A 13,353-nucleotide genomic window follows, 5' to 3' on the forward strand; every position below is an offset into this window, starting at 1 on the left:
ATTCTGAAGTGAATCTGCGGGACTCATCTGGTCACATCCATAAACAAAGCTGGACAGAGAGTGTGATTTAAAGCAAGACAAGCCTCATGTTGCCAGTGTCATTTTAACTCCACTTGGTAACTGATTTAGTTAAGCAGATGTTTCCTGTGCAGGAAATTACACTGGTATCACAGAACCCTATGGTTCAACTTTAACCCCATGACGCCTATTGATGCAGATATGTATCAAACCCCTTTGGCTCCAAAATTATCTTAATGTTGCATCAATTTGAAAGCAAAAGCTTTGGTCAAATATTAAGAAATTCACTTGTAGAGCTGTTAATTTTCTTTACAACCCACCCGTTCTTGGCAGATAAATTCTTTCAAAACTAGAATTTACATTGCAGCATTTTTCAGCCTGATATAGCAAATGTAAGTATATGTCAATAAATGTTAAAATAGCTAAATCAAGGCATGAAAGACAGTAAAGTTGATGAAAAAATAAGAGCAAAAAAATAAATACAATTAGAAAGATAATTACTACAAATGTTTTAATTGAGTTTGCATTCAATTAGTTTGTCAAAAGTGAAGTTTTTCAACAAGCGAAAGGTATTTGTGTTTTCTACACGGTATCAGTTTGACATTTGTTGTTTTTTATACCAAATGTACAATATGAAGACGCTCTTTGAGGAGCAGACAGTAAGTCCTCAACAGTCTTAGCTTCATTTGTCTTTCAGTTTTATCTTTACATTTGAGATGTTTGGGCTTTTTATCTGCACTGCTTTCTTTTTGTGCTTCTCTTTGTTCATAATTGTACCCAGATAGACTCTTCAGTGTACCTCCCCTGCTTTTACATCAAGTGCTGGTTTAAAAAGCTCGGGGATTCAACAGACCGGCATGACTAAAGGATAGACATAGCTTTGGAAACTGTTTGAATGTCTGATTTGATTTGCATTTTACCCTCCGAGCTCTTTTTTAAATGTTATGCCCTCTTTGATGTAAATTGTGGAGTGCACGGTCAACAACTGGGACACAACTAACCTGCGTCAAATGAAGATCAGGCTTTGCTAGAAAATTACGCAAGAAGCTTTTATGACTTGACAAAACCACAGTAGGGCTATAAACAAGCCTAATGCATTATGGGTTGTCACGAAAAATATGTTGTATCTGGCAAAAATAAAGAAGTGAGAAAGTAATAACTCTGTGTAAATCTGTTTTATGGAGTAAAACAAAGCAAAATAGAAATCTGACAGTTATGTTCTCTGTTTATTAGGTTGGACGAGAAAGACACTTTTTCAGACTTTTTACTAAAAAGGCATTGTCTTTAAAGATAGACACTGCATGACTCTACAGGTGCCAGGTCAAATGTTAATCGGAAGTGACGGTTTGGCTTCTAAACAGTAACCTTGAGAACCCCAAAGGGTGTCTTCTCCAGCTTGGGAAGCTAACGTGCACATGTGAATAACAAGCAAACATCAGTGTTTCTGCTGCCCTCTGTGAGGACACATTCCTGCTGCTGCCTTGTCATACCAAACAACATGTAAAAATGTGACCCATATGGTCTCCCTTTCAAGAAGGACTGATTGAGCTGTATGGAAGTCATAGCCCACCCACAGAATCAGAATAAAGAGAACCATATGCGAGGAGATGAATTAGGTAAACTGCACAACATTTTTATTAGATTTGAGTTTCACTTGCCTCGTCAATGGACTGCAAGGTGACACTTGAAAAATAAACTTCTAGCCAAGGAAAGATAATAATCCCTTGTTAACACAGGAAAAGTTTGATAAAACAGAGAATTTCTAAACTAAATGGACAGTAACAGATATTTTTGTGAACTGATCGGAATAGAATTCATTTGAACTTTGATTCCCTGCATAGACTAGATGAGTGAACAGTTCTGAAACAAAAAAATTAGGAGTAAATGAGAGTGAACCTATGATTGAATGAATACAATTTCCATATTTTCTAAGAGAATAAATCAGCAGAAACAGGAAATTACACGAAACATAGAAGAGTAGTTAAACGTCATATAAAATGCAGTTTTTATATGGTTTTATAATACTTTTTTATTGCCCAAAGCCATCACTAAATGTAAAAATAAGGTCTGACACATGACAAAAATATCTCAATTTTTCTAATAAATCACTAAATCCCCCCAGAAAGTCATTCTTTTTTTACTTAATCTGTGCTTTTCATATCATTCAGGGCCCATTTACATGGCTCCCAGTGCTAAAACCATATCTGCTGGTGGTCTGACAAGAATAGTGTTCTTCTTTATCTGTGTTTTGTATTTGTTTTGAACTATTTGTCAATGCTCTTCCTGCTGTTGACAGTTGGGATTACATTAAAAAGTCAAGAACCATTAAGCATTTTGAGACCATTGACAGACAGATGGGCTCAGTCTGCTTTGAGTTTCGGGATGAGCCCTCCTTAATGAAGACAACGTCTCATTTGCTGAATGAAAACACGTCTAATCTTATCCGTCATGTAAGTAGAAAAACAGATTTGCAATAGAATAGCACAAAAAAATTAATTAGTTTGAAACTCATCTAGACTGTAGGTAACTATATTTATGTAGTGCTTGAGTTTGCTGTATTAATAAAAGGGAAAAGAAGATGCATGCCTTGCTTCGCTTAAATCTCTTCACAAGAAGTAAACACTGGACGTTTCCAGCTTTTTTTAAAAGGTTTTCCCTTTTTGTGCTGATCAGACCCTTCTGATGCACTCCAGGTTGCTTTAAACCACAGACGTCTCCCTGGAGAAGGGACCGTACGTTCATTTATCTTGGATATGGCAATCGTGACCCTTTCATTTTGCACAGTCAGGAGGTAGCTGTCACAACAGTTGCACGCTTCTGGTGAACCTAAATAGAGGCTCATTCAGAGCAGCTCCTACAGTTCTGACAAAGAAGAAATGTAGCTGAATTGGAAAGTATCCGTAATATTAAACAGTAGATGGGTTTGTTAAGTGCTACGAGTAATCATGCCAAGCAGCAGACCGCAGGAATGCAAATCGCCCCTACAGCCAGGAGTTAGGTTAGCAGGTGGCCTCCTCTATTCCCTCAGTGTCAACACTCCTATAAGACAGAGTCCACATAACATCTGGGCAGGCCAGCCACTGCTTTTAATTAAGTGAAATACAGTCACTCTATGTTCCGCCATGTCACAGAAAAAAAACGTTAAAAAAGGCAGAAAACGTGCAACAGTACGTATCTTATGTTTGGTGAAGGTCAACACAGTTGTGTAAATAGTTATTAATCCTTAACCTAATCCCTACATTTCAAATCTCCCAGCAATCACAGTACCTCTCTGAAATTTGCACAATCTTCAGCACTTTTCTGGAAATGTATCCCTAACGAAACAGAATTGGGACTAATTTCAGGTTTTCTTTTGGACATTTTTGTTACAGTATGTACTTTGTCCAATGGGGGAAATTTAACTTTAAGAATGTACATTCCATAAACTCTCATGAATGGAAGCAACTCTTTGTGTCAAACATGGAGACAATGTCTGTTTTCCCTGTACAATAACATCACTGCTGCCCCGGAGCATATCAACAGTTTATGTTGCACTCGCTAAACATTTATAAAAGTTAGAGCATCGTCCGGCCTCAAAAATGCAAAACATCCGCACGCCACTAAAACACAAAAGGACAAGAGTAATTTATGGAGTCTGAAGAAGTTTCTGTTTAAACAGCTTGAAAAATGCAAATTTAAGTAAAAGCAAGCCAGCAGATAAGAGCTTTAAAATAGTACATTTATTAAAGTAAACAAAACACTACAAAACAAAACAAAAAATTAATAGAACAAAAAGGCCATTTTGACAAGGTACACTCAGAAGAAACAGCATTTGTACACAATGTGAATACAGAATTTCGATATTTAACAATATATATGAAGTAGAACTGGCAAACTTACCAAAGAAAAACTAATTTTTCTTATGAATAAAACCAAAAAACATAATCAATAATAGACAGCAGCTTGAAAAGAGCTTGTTTGGTTTACGAAACGCAACTTGAATTGATCTTTTCTGTGAATCTAAAACATTCCCAACAACCTCTTTAAATAAAAACCTTACACTACTTTCAAAAATTAAATTTGCAAATCCCCAACAAGTGAAGCACTCAGTATGACTCCAGTGAACTGTTTACTAAATTGCCATGCAGATAAAGGTATATGCCAACGGACACAGATGTTGGTCAGAGTCCTAATTCTTAAATATTACATTTTTCAGTGCTATTTAAAAAAAAGGAAAATAAATTACGTAACAAAACTTTATATACATAATACTGTACATCACATCCTACAGATGTGTTTTCCATCTGATCCAATATCAGTCTGCTTTAATTAATCTTTTACAGCTAATTGCATCCACACGATCTGACTACCATGTTTCTGTACTTTTTCAAGATAACATTAGAGCTATCATCAAAGTAAAGGACAGAAATAGCATTGAGTTTTGTTGGGGCGCAGCATGGCTTTGGCACATTTTCAGGAAACATTAAATGGACCTATGAGTGAGAGCAAACATAAAGTTGATTTAAACCAGAAGAAAGAGCAATAAAATTCAAATAGATTTAAATTAGCAAAGAAATCTTGAGGTCATTTTAGGATTTTGCTGTGATGCTTTTAAGAAAACTCACCAGCGTTTGCACGATTGCATGATTTGTTGCGTTCATGTGCGCGTTGAGAGGAAAGGAGCATTCGCCATCACAGTAAAAAGCAGCATAGCCCTCTGGAGCAATAATCCAATCCTTGAAAAACAGAAACAACAGTCTTTTTTTTTTTCTTGCACATAAATATGTGCTGTAGTTTTAAAAAACAACGGTGAAAGGTGCCTTACCTGCCAGCCCAGGTCTCGAAAGCTAACATAAAGCTCGTGCTTCTTACAGGCTTGCTTCTGTTCGCTGGTGTTATAATCTAAAAGAGAATGATATTTAAACCAAAATAATATGACTCATACAAATTCTGTAGCACGCTCACAAGCACAGAGTCTTTGACAATCAATTTTTGGTGAATGAGACTGATTGATAAGTGTTTGAAATAACTGCATTGTTAAGAACTTTGTGACATGTATTAATTTGAAAGCCTCAATATGCTTTTTAGAATATTACCATACCAAATTAAAAAAGAAAAAGAAAGCTTTTTTCTGTTGACTTTTAAAAAAAGTACATTAATTTAAGCCATATTAAAATGTTGATAAAGTTAAAAGTAATATGAATATTGTGAATACATTTTAATTTTTAGGATGACACCAAAGAAAAGAAAAAAAAAACCCAACCAGATTTTTGTTTTTCTTGGTGCTTCAACCACCATACTAAATATGTTTGGACACAAAGATATGCATTATAAGTGGACACACCTCCAGTTTTTGTCGGCTTTGCCGATTCTTGCCGATTGTTAGATTTATTGCGATTCTGGTTCTTTTTTTTCCCACCCGCGGCTCTGACAGAGCGCAGCAACACTCCGCTGGCCTTGAAAAAGGCGACCAGGAACGGTTGTTTGGACTGAGGGCCGTTTCTGCCGATGATTCCAGCAGTTTTTATGTTGATACTTCGTCCTTTAAGAAAACAGACATGTACTTATCCTTAAAATCATCTTTTAAAGGTAAATGAAGCACTAACATTAGTTTGTCTTGTTATGGATCTGTTTACAACTTTTTCCTAATTTTTCTAAAAATCTTACTTTAAATTGTTTATGCATCAAAATAAAAATATAAGAGAGAGAGAAAAACTAAACATCACTTGCCATCTAGAGTCTCCACGCAGAGCTGCAGGCCCAGATTCTGCTGAGGGTTCATCACCCAGTGGTTGCTAGTTGCTGTGATGTCAAACACCAGCCAGCCTCCGTCAGACGCCTGGATGTTTTTTGAGTCAAGCAAGAATGTGTCTGCATCTCTAGTGATTCAAAAAATAAATAAATAAAATATTTAGTTACAAATAGCTAACTGAACAGATGCGAACTGTAAATTATTACTTTGTTTAAACTTTTTTGATCCCAAAAGTTTAAACACAAAGTAGTTTAACCAACTTAATTTAGCCTTGTTTCATAAAAAAACAATAAAAGGGCTTCAAGCAAAAATACTAAAAAGAACTATTTTTTGTTTTGGATGTGGACAAAAAAAAACCAAGTACAAAATAAAAGGTTTTGTAGCTTTTGTCATACAATCTGTAACTTAAACAATCCTCAAGAGTTCATGGTCAAAAGAGTGCCAAGGTTGTGTCTTTTTTATGGACAAAACATTTCATGAGTTATGAATTATGTATATCTGTTTTGTGTGTATTTTTAGAGTAATCTTGACACAAGGTATCAATCCGAAATTACCGCTCTACAATTTGCATTGCCTTCCTTTCAAGTGGCAGAGTGGATAAGGCAGCAGCTGTTAGGTTTTTGTGGTTACACGGTACCAGTTGGAGACAATTGAGGTTTCCAGCGTGGCCCCAGCAGCTCAGAGGTTGTTCATGTGTCTATTCTAAACGTAATAAACCTCCAGATTCCTTTTTATGGGGGATATACTGTACAATTTGATACTTTAAAAGCAACAGTTAGAGCCTTATTTTGTTTGAAATAAAGTCTATTAATCCTTTAACCATATTCAAAAAGAGAATTATTTATTTCAACTATAATATGGTGACAAGAAGCACTCCACTGAAAGAGTAAGTTTGAATTTGAAGAGCAATCGGGTTAAAAGTTTAAAACTTTAAAAGTTATGGTACCCTGCTATGTATTAAAACTAAATCCATCATAAGTAGCAACAAGTAATAACTACTGAACAAATCAACAAAAAATGCAAAATTGTAACTTTTTTTCATTAAAATACGTTTTTGAAAATAAATACCTTGTGCTTATGTGGTAATTTCATTAAGAAAATCTATTTTCCCATCATTAATTAATATTGGGTGTAAGAAGATAAAACTAAGATGTTGCAAACAAAAGGCTTTACCATGCGTCCCCATAACAAATACTTTCCTAAAACTTTGAAAGGTTTTCTAAATAACTGATGAAAATCTAGTCTCAACTAAAACCCAAACAACATATTTTAATTCCAAATCCATGATGAGGTCATATATATGCCAAGAGAACTTCATGGGATGAAGAAAGATAAATTGTCATTTACAGCTTTAAACGGCTTGTTTCTGTTTGTGAACATTAATTCCGATGGACTGTTCTTGCTGAAAACATGTGTGAAAACATGAACTGCTCGCTCTCCCTCTTTACGATGGCAGAGTCCATTGACTCAGACCTCTTCAAAGCCCAAGGGGGTCATATCTTCCCTTCAATCAACCACACACATTTTGGCAGGCAAATGTGGGCCCACTTATAAGTACACCCTTGTGTATTCAGCTATGTCGTGCCTTTAAACTTCCTGAATATTGTTAGGACAGGCAGGTGGTGGGCATAAGAGTTATCACGGAAACACCCAAAGGAACTCTTTTCCCCCCTAATATGGGCCCTGATGGCTTCAGCTGGGACACAACCAGCTTGGCAAGCAACACAAAACGAGTGATAACTGATGGACTCTCCAAGCCACACAAGTGGCCAAGTTGCTAATGGAGTCCTCTTTATCCGAGGACTATATTTGTAAAGCAGGCATGGTGCTAGTGAAGGACAGCAGAGTTTCAGATAGAAGGATGTTTATTGGAAGTGGAAAGTTTTTACAATGAGAAGACAATGACTGATGGGCTATTTGTCTTGTGAAAGACATAGAAAAACAGGAATTTTGATAACATGTTTGTGTTCTTTTTTATCTGATTTGCAATTTCCTCTTGAGATCTTTAGGGTTTCAGATAAGTAAGAAAATATGTAAGTCCTTTCCAGGGTTCTAAAGAATCACATGAACACTCTCAAAGTGCTTTAAACCCCTGAACTGATTTGTTCAATGTGGTGATTTCTGATCCAGATATAAACTTTACTGCAAAATAAACTTTTTTTTATCACCCACACATGGGAACTGGCACTTTTTCATTAGTTACTAAAGGTGCTTTTTAAAGATATGCATTACTTTTTTTGTGTCTGTGTAAATTCTGATTCTTTTAGGTATATAACATCAAACTAGTATGTAAAATAGCAGTCAACTGGACCTGGCTTATCTTTTATTATAAAAGACCCTATGGTGGCTGAGACCTGCCATCGCAGCAAAAAAAGAAAAGAAGCTCTGCAAACACAAAAGAAAGTTTGCAAATAAACGAAACAACCTCAAATAAAAATAAATGATCTTGCAAATAAAAAAAACCCTGCTGTAAACAAAAAATCCAAAACGGAAGTGGATGGGTTTTTGGCTATGCATCGTTGTGAGAAGGAGAAAAAAGAACTAGAGTATGTATGAATTGGTTAACAAATAAGAAAATAAGTGAAGATGTTAGTGTTTAATGTCACTATGTGTACTTTTTAGTGTAGCCCCAGGTTTAAAGGTTTAAAGGTTTATTTAAAGGTTTATTGTGAGCTTGGCTAAGATACCCAGAGTGCAGAAAGACATTAATGAGAGGAGAATCGAGGTCTGTAGCTTTACTCCAATATGCAGCAAAACACAGTTACATGTACAGCTCATTAGTGTGGTTGTTGATATTTTTATCATTAAAAATCATACTAACGATAATCTAAGGCGTGGATGACAATAGTTGCTTGGCAAACTATTTGCAGCATTTTTTCTGCAAGATTATTTCCTTTTGTTTGAAAAAACTTTTTTTTTGCACAGTTACTTTTTTTACTGCAATGGTGGGTTTTGGCCACTGTAAAGATCTTGCTTTTTTTTGTCTCTATTTAATGAAATCTTTGAGAAAAGCACACATAAATTGGAAAAATCCAATATAGTAGATGTGTTTCACCAGCTTTAATGCATTTGTGATCTCACCAAAGCAGCCTCTTTCACCCGCATTGTAAGACTGTATTTTTAAGGTAATAAATCATACAAAAGATGTTTTAATTGCATTTGACCTTGCTGGGTTGTGGCTATGCAGTGGTTGCGATAAATCTAGAAAAAGTGGGCCTTTATTCTGTTGTGCTACAGTTGCATTTGCTTCCAGCGATTCAACATGACCTTGCTCAGGGTGACTGCTCATACCTGTCTTCACTGTGACTGTTTATGGTACGTTTTATTTGTATTTTGGGGTCCCCACAGAGATGTAATTACATCTGCAGTGTCAAAATGAGGTCCAATCGGAACATGTTACTCTTTACACTCTTAAGTAGAAAACCATTGACAGATCGATGGATTTGATGGGTTTCATACTTACTTGTTTTGATACTCCTTGATGACTTGATATATTGTGACCTTCAGGGTAATGTTCTCATAGCGTGCGTGACTGCGGTCCTTATATATCCGAAATTCTGCTGCAGTTACCGCTTCTCCATCAGGGATCTGAGTCAGGTCAAAGCGGAACTCCTTAAAGTGTCTTCTTTGTTGAGAAAAATCTTTATCTTTCTCCACTGTGAAAGAAAACATTTGATATTTCTTATTTTATGACCGCCTAATCCCAATAGAAAATTTGAGCTCGCACCCTGAATTTTCTTTTTGTGCGGAAAAAGTCTGTATAAATGTCCACAGAAAGAATAATTTATCACATCTTCTTTTACATTCGGGTTCCAATCCAAACATTTTGACTCCCAACAAAAGCACTTTCCAGTTCATTTAATCAGTCAGCTGAATACAGGTAGCCATTCCCAGACAGGCCCTCTACTGTGTGCCTTACTGCATTCTCCTGCCATGATGAATGGGCTGTCAGTTAAAAAAACAGGCTGATTTCAATTAAAGACACTTTCGTCTGCTCCTTAAGTGAGAGAAAGGACCAGACAGGATTCTTCAGCGTCATGTGAGCATCTACTCTGACCTCCATGCTGACCTCGTACCGACCTCTGCCAGGATCCCTGGAGTGTTCACTGATCCTAAACATTCAAAACCAAATTTTTGTTTTAATGAAATTAGTCATTTGAGATCTTTTTTGTTGTTGTTGTTTTCTCTTGAAGGGTTTACTTCCTAAAACAAGCCTTTAATGACCACATAAAGGACTGTGAGGATTCAGCGGATGTTCTGATATCAGTAGCGATATGACACACTGTGTTTCTCTGGTACTTCACCGAAGGAGAGCGCCTGTGGTTACTTAGCACAAACAGGTCAGGGGTCAGGCCTGACTTTTACCCAGTCACTGTGTCCCATTATATTAGCCACAGGCTGTAATCTGAAGCAGGAGTGCCACTGAGAGTAGAGACCTTTCAAGTAAAGATTCAATCATAATAATGACTTCACTCCCTGCCAATATATTCCTTAGATTCTGTTTACTCCATGAGGACACCAACAGCGTCTTCAAATGATTGATTTTTTTGAGTTTTTGACTGAAATTATGATCGGTTACGTATGAAACTGAACGAAAGGCCATATAGACTTTTCTAGAACAGTTGAGGTCAGCCACTCTGAGTGCACTGTAATAAAGAAAGAACCCCATTGAGCAGCTCACTGACAGTCACCAGAATGAGAGCAGACCTTTCACGGCTGACAGTGTACATGCCCTCGGTGTAAGTGGAAACAGATGGGCTCAGACCAAGGTGAGTGATTATCTTTTCAAGGAAAGCAACACAAATTCAGCTTCACATGTTTTCCTTCTGCAGCACCAAACCCTGTCTTACAGAATTATCATATGTAACAGGTTCCTCACAGTATAAATGTTATGTTACTGAATCTAAGCCTGTTATGTGCTGATTTTTAACAGATTAACAGGATTTTTTTTTAAAATGACAAGTGCTGTAGGAAACAAAGATGGAGCTGTCTCCGAGTTGAAAAGCCACAAATCCCAGCATCCATCAATATCACTTCCCTTTTAACAACAACAGGAAATAATTGAGGGCAATTTTCTCAAGGTCAGTCATCTGATAAGCTGCTGTGAACTACCGGGTTAAGGGTTGCAGCTACTGAGCAAACGAAACCGCTACACAGATGTTTTAGCTGAGACAAACTGATAATGTTGGTCTGGATTATTTTAAATGTTAAGATATTTCACCCTGAATGCAAAAACTATTTTTCAACATCATGGCAGAGGAACTTAGGTATTTTTTTAAAGTCTGCTGTGTCAGTTGAGCTTGTTTTAAAGTGTTAATTTATTATGACAGCGTGACTGGGGAATTAAAGAATTGAATCAATAAGGTTCAGGGTATAAATATCTCTCTATAAAAATGTCACATTATATCTAAAAGACTGCTCTTTCCAAAGAGTTAATTCGGTCAGAAAATGTTTCCAATTGCTTGATGGAACAGAAATAAAGTGGAGGGAAGGCAAATTATTTAATTCATATCAAAATAATTCACACACAAGATGGCATGCAGTTTATGTCATTTTGATTGAGCGTACCCCCTTAATGACTTACCCAAATTGACAAAACTCATGACCATGTCGGCGTCATTCAGAAAGTTGGTGTCATGCGCCGTGCGCAAGGATGGACTGTGTCCCAGGAGGGGAGCCGCGCGGTGGGGATGTGTCACACGGGAGTAGGCGGCATGCTGGGCATTGTAGTAACTTTTCTTGGAGTGCCCCTGAGCCTTGGCACTGAAACTCTTTCCTACGCCCTGGGGCAATCCCCCTTCCTCCTCCTCGACGGCCATGGCGTTGTACAGGTCGAGCATGAAGAGCGGCGCAGAGGATGCCTGCTTCCCGGGAGAGAAGGGCCTCGGACGGTGCGGCAATCCCAGGATTGAGAGGATCTCTCTCTGGATCTCCCGGCGCTCGTGATTGCGCAACCTCCTGTAAATAAAGCTGGAGTGCACATGGTTGTCACTTAAACCGCAGTGCGCGCAGGAGAGGAAACTCAAACAACTCCACGCCAGTCCGATGAGGTTCAGAGATGTTAGCGCTGTCATCTTGACCTGGAGCTATCTGGGAGATGTGGAGGTAAACTACATTGCACTATGTGAAAAAAACAGATTTACAAGTCCTCCAATAGCAAATCATAGAGTTTCCATTGGTCTTCACAACATGAAGATGCTTTGTTTTCAGCAGTCTGACAGATGTGTTTAAAAATCGACGCTCCTCTTCTGTGCGTAATGTTCCCTCGGAGGCAGGATATTTCCTGGGTCCATCCAGAGTGCGCGGCTCACGCAAGTATTTATGAAGCTGTGACCCACGTCCCTCACCTTACTCTTCTGTAAAAAAAAAAAAAAAAAAAAAAGCAGGAAGATACGCCCAGGATGTCGAGGGATAACTTGGAGTTTTTAAGTGGAAAGAAACGCAAAGAAGTGCGTCAAAAACGACGAAAGAAAAACAGACGAGTCACATCCAAAGTGTTTCTTCTTCTTTTTTTCACAAAATGTGTATTTGGGTAAAATGCATTTGGGTCCAACCCACAACTAACTTTAGTTTCTGCATCCCTCCTCTGGCGGCCGCAGTGAAACTTCAGGCCAGTCCCATGATAAATGCGGCGGCTCACTAGTGTAAAAGGAGACACTTGAAATCTGAGAGGCCGGCTTAACGAGTCAAAGAATAACGAGAGGCTTTGAATCACCTCAACTTATTATGGAACTCAGTGTGTTATTAGGAGAAAGCTCCAGCGGCATCACACTGAGTGTCCAGTTCTTCCCCCCTTTACCATTCTCACAGTATTTAGACTTAAATGTGATGACCCTCAGCAAAACTGTACTATCCTTGAAGTTTATTTTATTGAAGTATACTTGAGTATAAGTATCACAAGTATACTACAGACCATGTACATGTAAGTATACTACTGAATACTTCTTCAGACTAAATTTGAACATTTTAAGTTTACAATGTAGTATATAATAAGTGAACTTCAAGTATACTGCCTCACTTTTAGAAAAGACTAGGTATAATAGTACAATTAAATGGAATACCTTTTGCTAAGGGGAGATTAGAAAATTAAACAGATAAAGTCTTAATACGTTATTTAAAGTAAACTTTGATAACTGAGATGAAGGTAAGTACATTAAATAAATCAACATTTGAAAGAAATAAAAAAATAAACTGTGCCATGTATAGAAGTTTTTGCTTGTAAGAGGTTCTTTAGTTAAAACAAAGAGAATAAAATAAAGAAGAATTTGAACCCAGATTAGGTTAAACAATTTACACAACCCTGAAAAAACTCCCCTCAGACTCTATACCATCAATATTTACTTTGCTGTGGACAGCCAAATATAAAAAGCACAATTAGGTATAGGCTATATAAAATATTTTGAGGAGTTTTAAGTTAATATTTAATACTGCTGTCCTCTTTCCCATACTGTTGTTTTCCTGTGATTGTGATGAGTGAAACTATCACACACAAACACATTTGTGCTGTTTTCCTATCATTCTGGTTTCCATTGCAGCCACAGACTTTCAAAACTTAACTAACCTATACCTTGACTTAACCTGCAACCACACCTTTTTACATTGAA

General features: G+C 37.2%; 1 protein-coding gene across 1 annotated transcript; it reads right to left on the minus strand.

Moving 5' to 3' along the window:
• Positions 1-3,715: 3,715 nt before the first annotated feature.
• On the minus strand, positions 3,716-12,934 carry bmp5 (bone morphogenetic protein 5). Its single transcript, XM_004077423.5, has 7 exons — positions 11,334-12,934; positions 9,213-9,405; positions 5,728-5,876; positions 5,342-5,539; positions 4,823-4,899; positions 4,623-4,733; positions 3,716-4,490 (listed from the first exon to the last, which is right to left on the minus strand). Exons 1-7 carry the CDS (start codon positions 11,821-11,823, stop codon positions 4,341-4,343), a joined length of 1,368 nt encoding a protein of 455 aa, XP_004077471.1. The 5' UTR covers positions 11,824-12,934; the 3' UTR covers positions 3,716-4,340.
• Between the last annotated feature and the right edge of the window lie 419 nt (positions 12,935-13,353).

This window comes from Oryzias latipes, chromosome 15 (assembly GCF_053564925.1).
Source record: "Oryzias latipes strain Hd-rR chromosome 15, Olatipes_Hd-rR_3.1".
Taxonomy (NCBI): domain Eukaryota; kingdom Metazoa; phylum Chordata; class Actinopteri; order Beloniformes; family Adrianichthyidae; genus Oryzias; species Oryzias latipes.